This window comes from Bubalus kerabau, chromosome 3 (genome assembly GCF_029407905.1).
Source record: "Bubalus kerabau isolate K-KA32 ecotype Philippines breed swamp buffalo chromosome 3, PCC_UOA_SB_1v2, whole genome shotgun sequence".
In the NCBI taxonomy this organism is placed as follows: domain Eukaryota; kingdom Metazoa; phylum Chordata; class Mammalia; order Artiodactyla; family Bovidae; genus Bubalus; species Bubalus kerabau.
The window spans coordinates 30,088,229-30,109,196 of record NC_073626.1 but is presented as its reverse complement, the minus strand read 5'-3'; the positions used below and the strand labels follow the sequence as shown (position 1 = coordinate 30,109,196).

The window sequence follows — 20,968 nt, the reverse complement described above, 5'->3', positions numbered from 1 at the left end:
TGATATAATGGGCCAGTTAGACCTAATTGATATCTATAGGACATTTCACCCCAAAACAATAAATTTCACCTTTTTCTCAAGTACACACGAAACATTCTCCAGTATAGACCACATCCTGGCCTATAAATCTAGCCTTGGTAAATTCAAAAAAATTGAAATCATTTCAAGCATCTTTTCTGATCACAATGTGGTAAGATTAGATGTCAACTACAGGAAAAAAAAAAAAAACTATTAAAAATACAAACATATGGAGGCTAAACAACATGCTTCTGAATAACCAACAAATCACAGAAGAAATAAAAAAGGAAATCAAAATATGCATAGAAACAAACAAAAATGAAAACACGGCAACCCAAAACCTATGGGATTCAGTAAAAGCAATGCTAAGGGGAAGGTTCATAGCAATACAAGCTTACTTCAAGAAACAAAAGAAAAATCAAATAAATAACCTAACTTTACACCTAAAGCAAATAGAAAAAGAAGAAATGAAGAACCCCAGGGTTAGTAGAAGGAAAGGAATCATAAAAATTAGAGCAGAAATAAATGAAAAAGAAACAAAAGAGGCTTTAGCAAAAATCAACAAAACTAAAAGCTGGTTGTTTGAAAAGATAAATAAAATAAACAAACCATTAGCCAGATTCATCAAGAAACAAAGGGAGAAGAATCAAATCACAAAATTAGAAATGAAAATGGAGAAATCACAACAGACAACACAGAAATACAAAGGATCCTAAGAGACTACTATCAGCAACTATACGCCAATAAAATGGACAACTTGGAAGACATGGACGAATTCTTAGAAAAGTAAAACCTTCCAAAACTGAACCAGGAAGAAACAGAAAATCTTAACAGACCCATCACAAATATGGAAATTGAAACTAATCAAAAATCTTCCAACAAACAAAAGCCCAGGACCAGATGGCTTCACAGGTGAATTCTACCAAAAATTTAGAGGAGAGTTAACACCCATCCTACTTAAACTCTTCCAGAAAACTGCAGAAAAAGATAAACTCCCAAACTCATTCGATGAGGCCACCATCACCCTAATACCAAAATCAGAAAAGATGCCACAAAAAAAGAAAACTATAGGCCAACATCACTGATGAAGATAGATGCAAAAATCCTCAACAAAATTCTAGCAAATAGAATCCAACAACATATTAAAAAGATCATTTCATCATGACCAAGTGGGCTTTATCCCAGGGATGCAAGGTTTCTTCAATATTTGCAAATCAATCAATGTGATATACCACATTAACAAATTGAAAGATAAAAACCATATGATTATCTCAATAGATGCAGAGAAAGCCTTTGACAAAATTCAATACCCATTTATGATTAAAAAAAAAACTCTTCAGAAAGCAGGCATAGAAGGAACATACCTCAACATAATAAAAGCCATATATGATAAACCCACAGCAAATATTATCCACAATGGCAAAAAATTGAAAGCATTTCCCCTAAAGTCAGGAACAAGACAAGGGTGCCCACTCTCCCTTCTATTCAACACAGTTTTGCAAGTCCTAGCTATAGCAATCAGAGAAGAAAAAGAAATAAAAGGAATCCATAGGGAAAAAAAAGAAGTAAAATTCTCACTGTTTGCAGATGACATGATCCTCTACATAGAAAACCCTAAAGACACCACCAGAAAATTACTAGAGATAATCAATGAATATAGTAAAGTTGCAGGATATGAAATTAATACACAGAAATCCCTTGCACTCCTATACACTAACAATGAGAAAACAGAAAGAGAAATTAAGGAAACAATCCCATTCACCATTGCAATAAAAAGAATAAAATACTTAGGAATAAACTACCTAAAGAAACAAAAGACCTATATATAAAAAACTACAAAACACTGATGAAAGAAATCAAAGATGACACAAATAGATGGAGAAATATACCATGTTTATGGATCAGAAGAATCAACATAATGAAAACGAGTATACTACCCAAAGCAATCTATCGATTCAGTGCAATCCCTATCAAGCTACCAATGGCATTTTTCACAGAACTAGAACAAATAATTTCACAATTTGTATGGAAATACAAAACAAATCTCAAATAGCCGAAGCAATTTTGCGAAAGAAGAATGGAACTGGAGGAATCAACCTGCCTGACTTTAGGCTCTACTACAAAGCAACAGTCATCAAGATAGTATGGTACTGGCACAAAGACAGAAATATAGACCAATGGAACAAAATAGAAAGCCCATAAATAAATCCACGCACCTATGGACACTTTATCTTTGACAAAGGAGACAAAAACATACAATGGAGAAAAGATAATCTCTTTAACAAGTGGTGCTGGGAAAACTGGTCAACCACCTGTAAAAGAATGAAACTAGAACACTTTCTAACACCATACACAAAAATTAACTCAAAATGTTAAGTTAATTAACACAAAAATTAACTTAAAGACCTAAATGTAAGACCAGAAACTATAAAACTCCTAGAATAAAACATAGGCAAAACACTCTCTGACATAAATCACAGGAAGATCCTCTATGACCCACCTCCCAGAGTAATGGAAATAAAAGCAAAAATAAACAAATGAGACCTAATTAAACTTAAAAGCTTTTGCATAATGAAGGAAACTATAAGCAAGGTGAAAAGACAGCCTTCAGAATGGGAGAAAATAATAGCAAATGAAGCAACTGACAAGAACTAATCACAAAAATACAAAAGCAGCTCATGTAGCTCAATACCAGAAAAATAATGACCCAATCAAAAAATGGGCCAAAGAACTAAACAGATATTTGTCCCAAGAAGACATATAGATGGCTAACAAACACATGAAAAGATGCTCAACATCATTCCTTATCAGAGAAATGCAAATCAAAACCACAATGAGGTACCATCTCATGCCAGTCAGCAATGGCTGCTATCAAAGTCTACAAACAATAAACACTGGAGAGGGTTGGAGAAAAGGGGAACCCTCTTACACTGTTGGTGAGAATGCAAACTAGTACAGCCACTATGGAGAACAGTGTGGAGATTCCTTAAAAAACTGGAAACAGAACTGCCATATGACTCAGCCATCCCACTGCTGGGCATACACACTCAGGAAACCAGAATTGAAAGAGACACGTGTACCCCAATGTTCATTGCAGCAATGTTTACAATAGCTAGGACACAGAAGCCGGACATGACTGAAGCGACTTAGCAGCAGCAGCAGCAGAACATGGAAGCAACCTAGATGTCCATCAGCAGACAAATGGTTAAGAAATCTGTGGTACATATACACAATGGAATATTACTCAGCTATTAAAAAAGCATGCATTTGAATCAGTTCTAATGAGGTGGATGAAACTGGAGCCTATTATACAGAGTGAAGTAAGTCAGAAAGAAAAACATCAATACAGTATTAGCATATATATATATGATATTTAGAAAGATGGTAACGATAACCCTATATGTGAGACAGCAAAAGAGACACAGATATAAAGAACAGACTTTTGGACCTTTTGGGAGAAGGAGAGGGTGGGATGATTTGAGAGAATAACTTTGAAACATGTATATTACCATATGTGAAATAGATGACCAGTCCAAGTTTGATGCGTGAAACAGGGTACTCAAAGCTGGTGCACTGGGACAACCTAGAGGGATGGGATGGGGAAGGAGATGGGAGGGGGTTCAGGATGGGGGACACATGTACACCCGTGGCTGATTCATGTCAGTGTATGGCAAAAACCACCACAATATTGTAGTTAGCCTTCAATTAAAATAATTAATTTAAAAAACCAAAACAAAAACAAAATCAAGAAAAAAACAAAACAAAAAAGACAACAGAAGAACTAACAAGTCCATTTTGGAAAACACAACACCTCTCACTTGTTTTAGAAGCCAACTAAAGATAATACTAATTGTGTAGTCTTTAATTTTAGTTATATAAATAAAATCTCCTTGGTTACATAAATAAAGACTCTAAAAAACAATTTCAAAATGCCATTTTATTTTTGATTTGAGGAATAGAGTAATGATATAATTCTATCTTTACTGACATCAAGAAACATCTAAACCTTCGATCACAGCCTCATATATACATGAGATAGTGGAAGATGGATGGTGGAATGGGATATGACTTTTCAGAAAGGAGCAAGGTCAAACTGGCTTTCCCCTGACGAATTTAAGAAAGAGAAACCTATATTAGATTCAACAGAAGCCGAGAATCTTTTAGGAAGCTAAAAAGATGGAAACTACTTGAGAGTTCGTAACTACCTTTTCCCTTTCTGTCAGGAAAACCAAAACTTACTAGACTAGAGAAGCAATGGACTATGAAACATCAAGTACCGGAAGAGGCAAGGATAAGATGTGTATGAAACATCCCTGCATTCTGAATAAAACTCAAACAAAACGGTGCACTGAAGAAACAGTGACAACACAGGATCTATAAGACTCCAAAAGATATAATTATCCTCAGAAAAGGAAGAAGAGATTCTGTATTAATGAAACAAATAGTATGACATGCAAGCAGAAAAAACAGGATATAAAAGTGACCTCTTAGAAACTAAAAACATATGTGAATTTTAAAGTATTTAAGTAGAAAGATAAAGCTGAGGACTCTTCAAAAAAAAACAGGAAAAAAACCCTCAAAGATGCATTATAAGAATGTCAGAACATGATCTAAAGTTCTAAAAAAGAGAAATCACAGAAAAATGACAGGAAAGCAATTACCAAAGAAATAATACATGACAATTTCCCAGAGCCATGAAAACATGAAAAAGCGGCCAGGTGAAAAAATGTCCACCAAAGGTCAAGGACAATGTAGGGAAAAATACACACACCAAAGATAAATCAATACAAAAATAAAGAAGAGATCCTAAAGCTTTCAGAAGGAAAGAGCCTGGGTGAGAATGACATCAGATTTCTGAGCAGAAATACTGGAAGCTGGAATAAAAAGTAGGTGAAAACTTACATATTTGCTTACAAACTCTCAAATGAAAAATTCCAAACCCAGACTATCAAATATGAAAGTAGAATAAAGACATTTTCAAGCGTCCAAAGTTTCAAATAATTCATTTCCTATGCACCATTTTTAGGAGGTTCTCATAAGATGTGCTTCAGAACAACAAGGGATAATCAACAAAGAGACAGGATTCAGGATACAGATTCAACATAGCAGAGGTGAAAAGAATTCCCAGAGTAACGACAGAGGGAAGTCCAAGGATAGTAACGGTCCAGAGAGAAACCAGTCTAAATCAAACGAGAATTTAGAGGGCTTCAGGAAGGTTTTACACTGAGATATAATTATAATACATGAGTATTATGGTATGATGGGAAAGAAGGGGCAAGATCCAGCTAAAATACCACACCACCATACTAGCAAAGCAATAGATAAGGTCTAAAACGGACTGAGTCAGGACAAACAGTATACACGTGTAATTTTGAAATATGGAGACAAAAACAAACAAAAAATGTAGCTAACTCAAGGAAGCATGAAAACAAGCAAGTGGAGGACAAAGGATTGCTTATTTTATTATAGCCTTTTAACCTTAGTTGTTTTTTTTAACTCTTTGAATAATATAAATAAAAATATTTTTAAAATAAATTTCAGTTCTAAATAAAGTCAAATCTAAAATTCCCCTTTTCTCTCACTTTATAAATTCTGATACAAATCTATAAATGATCTCATTTATAAATCAAAAATCTATAAATCTTCATATATCTGTAAATCTTGAAAGCAAAGTTTCAAGGAGGAGAAACTCACCTTCAAGGCAGCATCATAAATATCATTTGTGAGAGATTCCATCATATATGAACCTCCCCACGGATCAGCCACTTTGGGAATCCCAGATTCTTCTTGAATAATGATTTGTGTGTTCCTGGCAATTCGAGCACTTTTCACAGTTGGCAAACCCAGGGCTTCATCAAAAGAATTTGTGTGCAAAGACTGAGTACCTCCAAACACCGCTGCCATTGCTTCTATTGTGGTACGAATGATGTTATTGTAAGGATCCTAAAACATTTAGTAAAAGGCAAAACAAGCCAATTGATATATACTGCAGCTGTAAATAATGATACGATTAGGAGTGCCTGATGCATACTTTCTTTGCCAAAATCTGCCTTAGTCTTCAGAATATCAAACAAACAAATTAGGAAACAAACTAGACTTAGAATTAAGAGCCCAGGTGCCTAGTCTGTGCTTAAGCAATAAAACACTGCCTCTTATAATCATTTGAAATACTAAATATTTGTTGTGCTTATTTTTTATCGCCTAAATAATCTTCTATACGAGCATCATGAATGCAATACATTGTCTACTTAGATTATTAATACCCATCATCTCATAATTCACTATTTCCTAATTACCTTAAGTATCTACTCTAATGAGGTGGCCAAAACTGGTGATGATTTATTAATAAAACAGATAAAGAATAGACTATGAGACAGGAAATATGACTTCTAGTTTATTCTGTTCCTAACTGTGATCTTGGCAAGTCACTAGACCTTTCTGAACTTTAGTTTGCTGCTACTGCTGCTAAGTCTCTTCAGTCATGTCCGACTCTGTGCGACCACATAGACAGCAGCCCACCAGGCTACCCCGTCCCTGGGATTCTCCAGGCAAGAACACTGGAGTGGGTTGCCATTTCCTTCTCCAAAGCATGAAAGTGAAAAATGAAAGGGAAGTCGCTCAGTCGTGTCCGACTCTTCGCGACCCCATGGACTGCAGCCTACCAGGCTCCTCTGCCCATGGGATTTTCCAGGCAAGAGTACTGGAGTGGGTTGCCATTGCCTTCTCCAGAACTTTAGTTTACTTAGCTGTAAAAATGAGGGGATTAAGCAAAAAAGATTACTGAAATTCCTTCCAAAACTGAAATCTGTATTTTTCCATTTATATGTACCTGAAGTCATATGTAATATGGATACTTCTAGTTTTTATTTGCTTTTAAATGTATAAAAGCAATGTAACTTTAAAGTTATAACTTATTTTTGATATATCAAAATAATTCAATATATTAAGAAAATGCATGTTAAAAAGATCACCACTATATAATTTTTTAATTAAGTGAAATGAAAATAGATTATCCAAGTGACAAAAGTTTTTAAGTGGTTTATTTGCATGGATGCTTACTTAAACATATAACACATACATAAAAAGTATGTATAACACCAACTTTAATGAGGAAGTTTTGTGTTAATAATTTTAATCATTAAAATTACTTAAGATGATATTAAATTATAACTGTACTTCTTCCTCATCATCACTTATTTTTTATTGTTAAAAAAGTAAAACACACAGCCATACAAGCAAGCTAAGATTTAAATGATTTTATATTGTTAACCACTAGAGGGAGCAAATTTTATTATAATTTGTATAAAACATTAAATATGCATTATGCTTCAGAAAAACTCAGAGAAGGCAATGGCACACCACTCCAGCACTCTTGCCTGGAAAATCCCATGAACGGAGGAGCCTGGTAGGCTGCAGTCCATGGGGTGACGAAGAGTTGGACACAACTGAGTGACTTTACTTTCACTTTCATGCATTGGAGAAGGAAATAGCAAACTACTCCAGTGTTCTTGCCTGGAGAATCCCAGAGACGGGGGAGCCTGGTGGGCTGCCGTCTATGGGGTCGCACAGCGTCGGACATGACTGAAGCGACTTAGCAGCAGCAGCAGCATGATGTCTGCACAGGGAGGTGTCTGTCACCTTCTCAACTTTAGTCAGACACTTAACAAATTGTGACCAGTTTTTAGTTACTGCACTTTATTTATTTATTTAGCTAGCTGTGCTGGGTCTTATGGAGAAGGCAATGGCACCCCACTCCAGTATTCTTGCCTGGAAAATCATGGACAGAGGACCCTGGTAGGCTGCAGTCCATGGGGTCGCTAAGAGTTGGACACAACTGAGCGACTTCACTTTCACTTCAGAACAATTGTGATTTTTCAAATATTAGCAGAAAAGTTCTTAAATGCATTTCTTGCCTGGGCCAAGTTGCTTAGAAGAAAATAAATGACTTCTTAAAATTCATACATACTTGCTCAGTAAGTGACCATCCTGACGTCTGACAATGTGCTCTTAGGAGAAGAGATTTAGAGTTTTTAGGCTGAAACATTTTCTCTATTAAGTGAGCCCAGAGTCTTCTCCCAGCTCTCATTTTTGCTATTTCCATATAAAAGTTCATTCCAATTCCCCAGAAGAAAGACAACCTAAAATAGTAATGTTAAGTCCAAAATCTGATTATAAAATGGAAAATAAAACTAAATGCATCACACAGACATACACAAAAGCTCAGATTTTTAATTTCAAATAACTTAATTTGAATTAAAATCAAAGCATATATACTTCAATAACCTTAAACCTATAATAGAGGACTTGTCTTTTAAAAGAACAAAGACAAATCTGTCTTGAAAATTATATTTACATTTTTAAATTATTTTTCAAAATGTGTCAGTTAATTATCTTCAGAATAGCAGAGAACAAAATTCCTCTAATTTACAAAGAAGTATGGCACCCCACTCCAGTACTTTTGCCTAGAAAATCCCATGGACGGAGGAGCCTGGTAGGCTGCAGTCCATGGAGTCGCTAGAGTTGGACACGACTGAGCGACTTCACTTTCACTTTTCACTTTCATGCATTGGAGAAGGAAATGGCAACCCACTCCAGTGTTCTTGCCTGGAGAATGCCAGGGACGGGGAAGGCTGGTGGGCTGCCGTCTATGGGGTCTCACAGAGTCGGACACGACTGAAGCAACTTAGCAGCAGCAGCAGCATGGTCAAACTTAACTCTGAATTTTATTAATAATTTTAAAGAGTACTGGCTTATTCCCTAAAAGAATCTGGTATATTTATACACACAAATTCATTTTATCAATATATTTTGCTATACACTCATAAAATAGTCCTATAAACTTTTTAATGTTGAGGTAATATTTGAGTTTAATTTACTCACCTTGGTGCAAATTCATCAATGGTCAAGCCAGCTTGGAGTCCAGTTCTGCAGTACTCCAAACCATCTGCTATAGTATAGGCCAGTTCCAGAATGGCATCAGCCCCTGCTTCCTGCATATGGTATCCACTAATTGAAATTGAATTAAATTTTGGCATGTGCTATATAAAATAATAAAAAACACAACTTTAAATATAAATATAAAAAGGTTCTATTAAATTTATTTTCTATGAGACAATACTACTTGAAAATAATGTTCAATTTAGATATAATATTAACTGAAATTATTTAATGTTTAGTTACATTCATTTTTCAATTTAAATGGCTCATCCAATGAACCACAAAGGACTACATGTACCTGTTTTATTTCCTAGTGAAAAGGAATCATCAACCATTGATCAGCACCAAAAGTTAAACATTGAATTAGTTGGTTGAGATTAGGAATGTAACCTTTGGGAATGATAACATCTTTAATTAGAAATTGATGCCTCTGACCTCATATGAGGTCCTAAGACCTCAAGTCTTTGGGCATATGTGCTGAAGATGTATAAATTTAATTATTGTTAACTAGTTATAATTATCTTATCTGAACATGAATAAGTACACAGTGGGGGGAAAAAAGAAAACGATCCGGTGCTAGTACTGTATATGAAAACTAAACAGGAAAAATGCGTGACTTAAAATTCAAAGATTTCAGTTTGATTTACTATGACATTTAATGCTTAGGATATCTCAGACAGGTTCCTTCTACCACAATCTCTAATCCACTATTCCCCTAAAATGTCATGTTAGATAGGGTACATATCACACAGAACCTGCAGAACCAAAAAAAAAAAAAACTATTATCCTTCCAATAATTAATCAAAAATAAATAATAAATACTAAATCACAGACACTCATTACAGTGGGTTCAGAATGTGAACTCAAGTCAGAGTACTCAAATTCTAGTCATATCACTTAACTAGCCAGAGGACTGTAAGCTAGTTTCTCAACCTTGTTATCCTGTGCCTTCCTAAAGTATAAAATAGATACCATAATTCTACCTTTCTCATGGAGTTGTAGGATTAAAAGAAATGACTCACCAAAACCACTTAGTATTATGCCTATATATAAAGTATTCAAAAAAAGTTAGTTGTTGGTATGGTATGGATTATCTGTATTTTATACTTGCAAATACTTTTTATAACCAACAGCTCTTGAAAAAACATTCATCACAAAGTAATAAGGGGACTGAATTACATGGCCTTGACAGACTACTTGAGTATATTTAGAGTTACAAAGAAAGCAGCAAGGAAACAAACAGGTGCTTCCCTACTGAGAGCAGTTTAACAGAATTTCTTTAAGAATAACAGAAATACTAGAATACTGGAATATAATTCAGTCTTAAAAAGGAAACAAACTCTGACACAAGCTACAATGTAGATGAACCTGGAGGACATTATGCTAAGTGAAATAAGCCAGACAAAAAAAAGATAAATACTCTATGATTTCGCTTATAAGTACAAACAGAAAGTAGAATGGTGTTTGCCAGGGGCCAAAGGGAGGGGAGAATGGAAAGTATTTAACAGACACAGAGATTCACTTTTGCAAGATGAAAACAATCCTGGAGATGGATGATGGTGATGGTTACACAATAAAGTGAATGGACTTAAAAGCCACTGAATGGTTTATTTGGAAATGACTGATAGTTTTGCCACAAGTAAATTTTTTTAAAGGAATAACATAAAAGTTTACAAAGTACTTCAATATAACATATTTCATCAATATCTGAAACTAGCACATTTATCACTTACATGAAGAATTATATAAAACAATTTTGAACTTGCAGGTGACATTAGAGTCTTTCAAAAGGTTAAAGTCCAAGTCCATGATAGCAGATTGCTACTATCTACCCCAAGAACCATTCTCCACTCTCCTCTTGTATATGAACCATGCATTCAGAGTGCCAATGTGTTCTACATTTCCAATCTCCTCTCTGTGTGTCCACTGAGATGTAAGTAGAAGTTTGGTTTTTTCCTTCTGGAAGTTCACCTTTAACTAGAGGGTGGAGTCCCTCTCCCCAAACAAAGTCCACCTCCCTACTTCCTTAATCATGAGTTGGCACACTAAAAATAGAGAAAGCCAAATGAAAGGAGACTGGAATCCTTATGGCTGTGGAGCTTCCATGTAACCAAGACCTTGGCAGCCTACCTTCCAACTTCTCTTAGATGAAAGAGAACTTCTCTTAGTATCTTCATTTACTTAAAGATACTGCTATTTGTGTGTGTGTTTTTCATATACTGCTCAACTAAATCCTCCTATGTATGTCTGTGAAATTGAAAAAGGTGATAGGCATGTATAATTCTAAACAATTCACATGGGCAGATGGAATCTATGGGAAAAAAATAAAATGGAAAAGTGTAAAGGCTAAATATCAAATGAGGAGAGTAGGCAATACTAGCAAGAGTACTGAGAGAATGGCAATTATAAGAGGTAAAGAGATTTAAATAAAAAAGATTTGATGACATAATGATTTGCCCTTTACTGTGAAATAATGGTCTAATTTTAAGGTAGATAAGAAAAGAGCATTGTCAGCAAAAAGTAAAGTGTGAATGATGGGGGAAAGTATAAATGAATTACTTAGAGGAAATGAAGAAGCTTTATGTTTCCCTGTTGAAGGTTTGCTGCTAATATAGAAATACTATAAGAACCTTCTTTTCCTACCACTCTGGGGAAAATGAACCTACTTCAGGGGTGAAATATTAGGGATCTTATTGTGGTTGAAGATACAAGTGATATCTTCTAATCCCGTTTTCTTGCAGAAACAAAGTTGCTATTTTGATTCTCATCTATCTGACACCAGTGTCTATTCACAATTGATTCTGAAATCTGGAGAGAAATAAAGAAGTGTAAATAATGAGCCCTCCCTGATTCTAACAATTATCAGAGAATAAAAATTTTAACAATAAAGAAAATACAATAAAGGCCTACTGTTCAGACTCCTATAGGTAATGACAGACCATAAAACTAGTACATTAAAGACTAAAACATAAAAATTAACAATATACATACAAACACAAATCCCACATCCTGACTACACTATAACTACTACTCAGACTCAATTACCAAATTCAAATTAAGTTATGGCATTTTATAAAAATTCCTACATTCTAAGACCTATAGTAAAACCTATAATAACAAAGGATACCTTTGCTGTATATTGGAAGATGTCAGCAATAATTTTCATGGATGGTTCTGGAGGAAAAATATAAGTATTTCTGACCATAAATTCCTTTAGTATATCATTTTGGATTGTACCAGTAAGTTTCTCTTTAGGTACGCCTTGCTCTTCTCCAGTTACTATAAAAGTTGCAAGAACTGGAATAACTGCTCCATTCATGGTCATGGAAACTGACATTTTTTCTAAAGGAATTCCATCAAAAAGAATTTTGGTGTCTTCCACAGTGTCAATAGCAACTCCAGCCATTCCAACATCACCACGAACTCGAGGGTTGTCTGAATCATAGCCACGATGTGTTGCCAGATCAAAGGCAACTGATAATCCTTGTTGACCAGCTAAATATATAAAGAAAAATAAGGTAGGATTAAACAGTCTGGCATCAAAGTAAACTGATTTTAACACTACTGAAAGTACTGATTCATCTCATCACAGTCTACTTTGATAATAAACAATCTTTATGCTCAAAACAAACTTATATAAAGAGACTTTAGTTCCTAAGAGTCTGTTGTTTCCCATGTACTAAAAAAATGCACAAAGTGAATTCCAGACTTCACTATAATAAAGAATAGAAGGAATAAAACATATTGATCTCATGTCTATCTGAGGATTTTTTTATCTTAACAATTTTTGATAGAAATATTTTTAAGATTCATGGGAAGATATGGCTGTTTATATACAGTTAACATTATTTAGACTTGTACGCTCATTTATTTTTGCTTGTCTTGGCCATTGAAATTTAATGGGAAATAGAATTATAAAAACCACTCAAAAAACTAAAATCTGTACCACATTATTTGTTTATTCCTTTCTTTGGTCGTCTCATAAGCCATTTTCCCCTCCCATTCCTATCCTGACAGTTTTAATTAAAAGCTTTTCAAAGGCAAAGGCAATGTCTCAGAATTTTCTTCATATAACTTCACGTAATTCCTTTTATACAATGTGCATTTAGGTATTGTTTTCTTTCAAGAACTGAGCACTTTATTCTGGGTTATCTATTTTTTTGACCATGTAAATTGAAAAACATTCATTTTTTTCTTTGAGAATATAGCCTTGACTACTAGATTATAAAGTGACTATTAGCTCTATAGAGATTAACTAGCCTCCCTTCAAAAAGCCAAGATGTTTGACCATAAATATTATGAATCACATTAAAATCTCACCCTTGATATTGTCCTTATAGAACTTGTTGCTCTCTTCCACAGTACTGAAACCAGCATACTGGCGGATGGTCCAGGGCCTGAACGTGTACATGGTGGGATACGGTCCGCGCGTGAACGGCTTCATGCCTGGAAGTTCTTCAGGGAAGTCCTTGGTATCCCGGCTGGAATATAAGGGCTTTATGGAGATCCCCTCTGGGGTGTGCCATATTAGTTCTTCTGGGTTTTTGCCTTTCAACTGCTTTTTAGCCAGGGCAGCCCATTCTGGATGAAGGGGCTGTTGCTGATGCAGAAGTCGTTGCCAGATAAGCCTGGAGCCTGATGACCCTTTCAGCTGCCTCAGGTGATGAGGTGAAAGCAAAAAAAGCCGAGTCTTAGCCCTCAACATGATGGAACATGGAACACGCCAAACAAGAACAAGAACTGACCTAGAAAAAGAAGCACAGTGCATATGTATTTGCAAGACTGGCAAAACAGGAGCTTACTGGTGAGAAAGAAAAAGAGAGAAAAGAGTATATAAGTATGATTTCATCTCTTCTCCTTTTCTGTTCCCTACACGTAATATTTTATAACTTTTGTCCCTCGTGTCCACAACTACTATCATTGTTCTAGTCTAGTCCTCTTCCTAAAGAGCCTCTCAGGTGGTTGTGTTGACCAGTCTTAGGCCCCTCTCATCCATTCTGCACACTGACACCAAAGCAGAGATGATCATGTCACACTTCTTTGAAGATTTTTCAAAGGCTATGCATCATGTAGAGGATGCAGCATAGCCTCCTAATTAATTTTTCACTCAGAAGGTTTTTATTTAACATCTATATTATGACAGGCATTTTACTGGATGCTGGAGAAAAAAGGGATGAATAAAACAGACATTTAAGCCCCCTATGCCCTGATCCCTGCTTATCTCTCAGAATTACCTCTGCCTTTGACCCACTCCAGTACTCTTGCCTAGAAAATTCCATGGATGGAGGAGCATGGTGGGCTACAGTCCATGGGGTCGCAAAGAGTCAGACATGACTGACTGACTTCACTTCACTCCTTTGACCTCTACACATTTCGTATTCTAGAAATTCTGGATTACCTACAGTGCCCTGCATATGTCAAAGTTCCGTGACTTGCCCTTGCTCTTCCATTGACCTAGAATGCACTACTTTGGCTAAGGCATAACCTCTGGTATGCAGGGCTTTCTATGTGACAGGTACTGTTTAAGGACTTTATGTAGAGCAGCAATGTTAATCCTCAAAACACCACCAAGAAATAGGAATTTATACTAATATTATCCCCATTTTACAGATGAGGAAACTCAGGCACAGAAGAGCTAGTATTTAATCCTGGAAAGCAAAGCATTTAACTAATACATTCACACCCTGTCCCTGAAACTACAAGCTGGATTAAATGGCCTCTTCAGTATGCCATACCACAGAGCTCTGTTTCCCTCTTTATAAATCTATCATCTCCCACACTTCAATAGATTAGAACACTGCTTTTTATCTTCATATAAGATATATTTCTTTATATGTTTTGTTTATACAAAATATATGTATATAAAATTTCATATATATATACATTCTCTTCTATTCCATAAACTGATCTAATATCAGAGCTATATATTCCTGATAATTACCCAGAGCCTTATACTACATAACTAAGTCCAATTTCATCATTTTACAGATGTAGAAATTAAAGTCCAAAGAAATACAGAAATAAAGTAGCTTATCAAAATTCCACACAGAAAAGCAGAACTGAAAGTTCTATTTAATGCTTATCAGAGTCATACAGTCTCAACATGTAGAGCCTAGTATTTAAAAGGATTTTGAGTGGAAATTTTTATTAATATATTCATGATTCCCTACAATACATAAGACAAGTAAAGTGAATTCAAAATTCTATTTTCCATACCATTTCTCATCTATCAATTTAGTGAATTTTAAACAAAAATAAGAATACCCAACATTTGTTAGGGAATTATAAAACAAAAAGGAATCCAATTGGTGGGAGTATTAACTGAGATTAACTATTTAAAAAAGCAAATTGGTAACATGCACAATCTCTGAAATGATCATGCCATTCCACTGAGGATCATTACTCCTGGAAAAATTATTAGACAAAATACACATTCCCTAGTAGTTTTACTTATAGTTAGGAAAACTTAGAAACATCATTAATGAAGAAATAAGTTCAGTATTTAAAAATTATAGAATTTTATGTAGCTGTAAAAATATGTTTAGGAATTAGGCAAAACTAATCTTTGATGTCAGAAGTCAGAAGAGTGGTTATGTGTGGTGACTAGTTGAGAAAGGAAGAAAGAAAGGAGCTCTAGGGTGATGGTCTTGATCTAAATTCCTATTACACACATGTGTTCAGTTTGTGGAAATTCATCAAATTTTACAAATATGATATGTGCACTTACCTATAAGTATATTATATATAACATATTATACATAAGTCAAAATTTAATATGTTATGCACAGTGTCTTTAAAAAGGAGATAGGTTCAAGAAGCATTAAAAGATAAAAAAATGTGTCCTAGGTAAAAATTGCATAGAACAAAGTCTAAACAGAAATACAACAAAAACAATTCCTATTTTTTTAAACTCGTATGCCTTTTATTCTGTTAAATTCATGGGGTCCTAGACATCCATCTTCTTCTGAGCCATAAACTACAGGTACTAGCTTAAAAGGTGGATGAGAAGAAATAATTTATAACTGAACTACTAGGGTAGTAATGTTATAAAAAGTAATCTAATAGAATGGATAAAAAACAAGCTCCTACTGTATAGCACGTGGGACTATATTCAATATTCTGTGATAAACCATAATGAAAAGAACATGAAAAAATGTACATGTATGTATAACTGAGAGGCTTCACTGTACAGCAGTAATTAACACTCAGGGTAACTCTAGTGGTAAAAAATCTGCCTGCCAGTGTGGGAGACACAGAAATGTGGGTTTGATCCCTGGAGGAAATGGAACCCACTCCAGTATTCTTGTCTGGGAAATCCCATGGACAGAGGAGCCTGGTGGGCAACAGTCCATGGCATCCCAAATAGTAGGATATGACTGAGCACACAGGCAGAGTACACAGTAATTAACATAACACTGTAATTCAACTATACTTCAATAAAAAATACATTTTAAAAAAAGTAATCTGAAAACTGCCTGAGAGTACGTTGCAGAAGATAATATCACAATCATTTCATACAAAATGCAGGTTCAGTTCAGTTGCTTAGTCATGTCCAACTCTTTGCGACCCCATGGACTACAGCTCTCCAGGACTCCCTGTCCATCACCAACTCCCAGAGTTTACTCAAACTCATGTCCATTGAGTCAGTGATGCCATCCAATCTCATCCTCTGTCGTCTCCTTCTCCTCCAGCCTTCAATCTTTCCCAGCATCAGGGTCTCTTCAAATGAGTCACTTCTTCGCAACAGGTGGCCAAAGTATTGAAATTTCAGATTCAGCATCAGTCCTTCCAATGAATATTCAGGACTGATTTCCCTTAGGATGGACTGGTTGGACCTCCTTGCTGTCCAAGGGACTCTTTGAGAGTCTTCTCCAACACCACAGTTCAAAAGCATCAATTTTTCGATGCTCAGCTTTCTTTATAGTCCAACTCTCACATCCATACACGACTACTGGAAAAAACCACTGCTTTGACTAGACGGACCTTTGTTGGCAAAGTAATGTCTCTGCTTTTTAAAAGCTGTCTAGGTTGGTCATAACTTTTCTTCCAAGGAGCAAGCATCTCTTAATTTCATGGCTGAAGTCACCATCTGCAGTGATTTTGGAGCCCAAAAAAATAAAGTCTGTCACTGTTTCCACTGTTGCCCCATCTATTTGTCATGAAGTGATGGGACTGGATGCCGTGATCTTAGTTTTCTGAATGTTGAGTTTTAAGCCAACTTTTTCACTCTCCTCTTGCACTTTCATCAAGAAGCTCTTTAGTTCTTCTTCACTTTCTGCCTTAAGGGTGGTATCATCTGCATATCTGAGGTTATTGATATTTCTCCCAGCAATCTTGATTCCAGCTTGTGCTTCTTCCAGCCCAGTGTTTCTCATGATGTATTCTGTATATAAGTTAAATAAGCAGGGTGACAATATACAGCCTCAACGTACTCCTTTCCTGATTTGGAACCAGTCTGTTGTCCTATGTCCAGTTCTAACTGTTGCTTCCTGACCTGCATATAGATTACTCAGGAGGCAGGTCAGGTGGTCTGGTATTCCCATCTCTTGAAGAATTTTCCGCCGTTTGTTGTGATCCACACAGTTAAAGGCTTTGGCATAGTCAATAAAGCAGAGGCAGATGTTTTTCTGGAACTCTCTTGCTTTTTCGATGATCCAGTGGATGTTGGCAATTTGATACCTGGCTCCTCTGCCTTTTCTCAATCCAGCTTGAATATATGGAAGTTCACAGTTCACATACTGTTGAAGCCTGGCCTGGAGAATTTTGAGCATTACTTTGCATGCGTGTGAGATGAGTGCAACAACTGAGCGACTGATCTGATCTGATCTGTGCAGTAGTTTGAGCATTCTTTGGCATTGCCTTTCTTTGGGATTGGAATGAAAACTGATCTTTTCCAGTCCTGTGGCCACTACTGTGTTTTCCAAATTTGCTGGCATATTGAGTGCAGTAGTAGCATCATTTTTTAGGATTTTAAATAGCTCAACTGGAATTCCATCACCTCCACTAGCTTTGTTCATAGTGATGCTTCCTAAGGCCCACTTGACTTCACATTCCAGGATGTCTGGCTCTAAGTGAGTGATCACACCATTGTGGTTATCTGGGTCAAGAAGATCTTTTTTGTGTAGTTCTTCTGTGTAGTTCTTCTTCTTGCCACCTCTTCTTAATATCTTCTGCTTCTGTTAAGTCCCTACCATTTCTGTGCTTTATTGTGCCCATCTTTGCATGAAATGTTTCCTTGGTATCTCTAATTTTCTTGAAGAGATCTCTAGTCTTTCCCATTCTATTGTTTTCCTCTATTTCTTTGCATTGATCACTTGAGGAAGGCTTTCTTATCTCTCCTTGCTATTCTTTGGAACTCTGCATTCAAATGGGTATATCTTTCCTTTTCTCCTTTGCCTTTAGCTTCTCTTCTTTTCATAGCTGTTTGTAAGCCCTCCTCAGACAATCATTTTGCATTTTTGCATTTCTTTTTTTGGGGGATGGTCTTGATCACTGTCTCCTGTACAATGTCACAAACCTCCGAACCTCTGGCCATAGTCCTTCAGGCAACTCTTGGTCTATCAGATCTAATCCCTTGAATCTATTTGTCACTTCCACTGTAAGGGATTTGATTTTCAATTTAAGTCTGAATTTGGCAATAAGGAGTTCATGATTTGAGCCACAGTCAGCTCCTGGTCTTGTTTTTGCTTACTGTATAGAGCTTCTCCATCTTTGGCTGCGAAGAATATAATCAATCTAATTTCAGTGTTGACCATCTGGTGATGTCCATGTGTAGTGTCTTCCCTTGTATTGTTGGAAGAGGGTGTTTGCTATGATCAGTGCGTTCTCTTGGCAAAACTCTGTTAGCCTTTGCCCTGCTTCATTCTGTACTCCAGGGCCAAATTTGCCCATTACTCCAGGTATTTCTTGACTTCCTACTTTTGCATTCCAGTCCCCTATAATGAAAAGGACATCTTTCTGGGGTGTTAGTTCTAGAAGGTCTTATAGGTCTTCATAGAACCATTCAGCTTCACCTTCTTCAGCTTATTGGTTGGAGCATAGACTTGGATCACTGTGATACTGAATGGTTTGCCTTGGAAATGAATAAGAGATCATTCTGTCGTTTTTGAGATTGCATCCAAGTACTGCATTTCAGACTCTTTTGTTGACGATGATGGCTACTCCATTTCTTCTAAGGGATTCTCGCCCACAGTAGTAGATACAGTGGTCATCTGAGTTAAGTTCACCCATTCCAGTCCATTTTAGTTCACTGATTCCTAAAATGTCGATGTTCACTCTTGCCATCTCCTTTTTGACCACTTCCAATTTACAACCAGTCCAGCCTAAAGGAAATCAGTCCTGGGTGTTCATTGGAAGGACTAATGCTAAAGCTGAAACTCCAATACTTTGGCCACCTCGTGGGAAGAGTTGACTCATTGGAAAAGACCTTGATGCTGGGAAAGATTGAAGGCGGAAGGAGAAGGGGACGACGGAGGATGAGATGGCTGGATGGCATCATCGACTTGATGGACACGAGTTTGAGTAAACTCCTGGAGTTGGTGATGGACAGGGAGGCCTGGCATGCTGCAATTCATGGGGTCACAAGGAGTCGGACATGACTGAGTGACTGAACTGAACAGAGCTGAATTTACCTTGATTCATGGACCTAACATTCCAGGTTTCTATGCAATATTGCTCTTTACACTGTTGCAGGTAGGGCTTTACAAAATGCAGGTAGGGCTTTCCTAAACCTGGATAAATGATAGGAAACAGCCCTATGTAGGTGAGTTCCTGAAAATCGCATGGCAAATTGGTAAAAACTGGAAATAGACATCATTTTTAGATAAGAACACAACTTCGGCTGATGGAAACAGGATTTCTGAAATTTTCTCAAAAGATCCATCAACAGACACTTTCAGCAACCAAAGAAATAATATGCAAAGCAAATACAATAAGTTATGAGTGACTAAAATGTGTGAAAGAGCAACAATGAAGCAACATTTGCCCTAATGATGAAGCAACATCTGCCACACCCTCAAAAAAATACGGGTAAAACACCTACATACAGATCTGAATCAAATCCCTTTCAAATTTGTTTACACGTGATTCTACTTTAAAAGCTAGCCGCCTCCAATGTTGGGCCAACTTAGGTGAGAGAGGACAACACAGAGCATGCAAATTAAATTTAGTATCAGCATAAATAAGTCTTTAAACATAAAATACTGGGAGAAAAATCAACAAGTGATTTAAAATTTGACTCACACAAATATATTACTCAGAGTTTGGTGCATATAAAAGATTGCTCTCTTTCCAGATAAAAACGAGAACAAGTTAGCAATTTACACTTTCATGTACGTTTAGACCTGTCTTTCCACTTCTCACCATCACCTACATCTGTACACTGAAAGAAACTTCCAATTCCGCCACCTCTCACAAAAAAAAAAAAAAAAAAAAACCCTCACAACCACCGCGGCCTCGAAAGAGGCAGCTCTGGAGAGAGCATATCCCTCTAGAACCCTACAATCGCTCTCTGCCCAGAGGAACTCCGGGGTTCCTGGGTAACCAGGGAAGACGGCAATATGGCCTCTGGGACATCAAAAGCACCTTCTTTTCTGCAGTACCTCCGAACTTTCACGGACCTCACTGAAAGAGAGAGGACAGTGGAGCATCTAAACCTAAGAAGAGGATAGAGCAGCGTGGTATCCCTTCTCAGCAGTAAAGAAGGAGGAAGTTGGGAGTTGGGAAGAGAGAAAGGACAACTTTCTCCGGGAACAACTAAGGGTGGGGAGGAGCCTGAAGAATGGAGGGATCTGAAAGGCAGACGTACCTCAAGGTGCACGGTCTTACTCACGGGTCGGCCTGTCTCAGACCGAAGCCTTGGAAGAAGACGGCTGGACCTAGGCACCCGGAGCTCTGCAAGTCAAAAGTCCCCAAAGCAGGGTCCAGGACCAAGCAAGTGCAAAGGCCAACGGGATGGGATGGAATGGGGGCGTCGGCCGACCGCCCTCTTTCCAACCAATCCCGTCGCGCTCTC

The 20,968-nt window shown here is 36.7% G+C and overlaps 1 protein-coding gene across 2 annotated transcripts in view; it reads right to left on the bottom strand.

Moving 5' to 3' along the window:
* The window catches only part of MMUT (methylmalonyl-CoA mutase), a 41,585-nt gene extending 20,665 nt beyond the window's left edge, over positions 1-20,920 (bottom strand). Inside the window, exons 1-6 of one of the 2 annotated variants that reach the window (XR_008711513.1) lie at positions 20,762-20,920; positions 13,276-13,700; positions 12,083-12,450; positions 8,899-9,056; positions 7,985-8,156; positions 5,713-5,961 (exon numbers count right to left, since the gene is read on the bottom strand). Coding sequence is in view for 1 of the 2 variants with exons in the window: in XM_055571240.1 (XP_055427215.1) it covers positions 5,713-5,961; positions 7,985-8,156; positions 8,899-9,056; positions 12,083-12,450; positions 13,276-13,660 (1,332 nt within the window). In the remaining variant the exon portion in view is untranslated. The remainder of the gene's footprint in view (positions 1-5,712; positions 5,962-7,984; positions 8,157-8,898; positions 9,057-12,082; positions 12,451-13,275; positions 13,701-20,761) is intronic. The other variant, XM_055571240.1, reaches the window with a different exon arrangement.
* Positions 20,921-20,968: the final 48 nt, after the last annotated feature.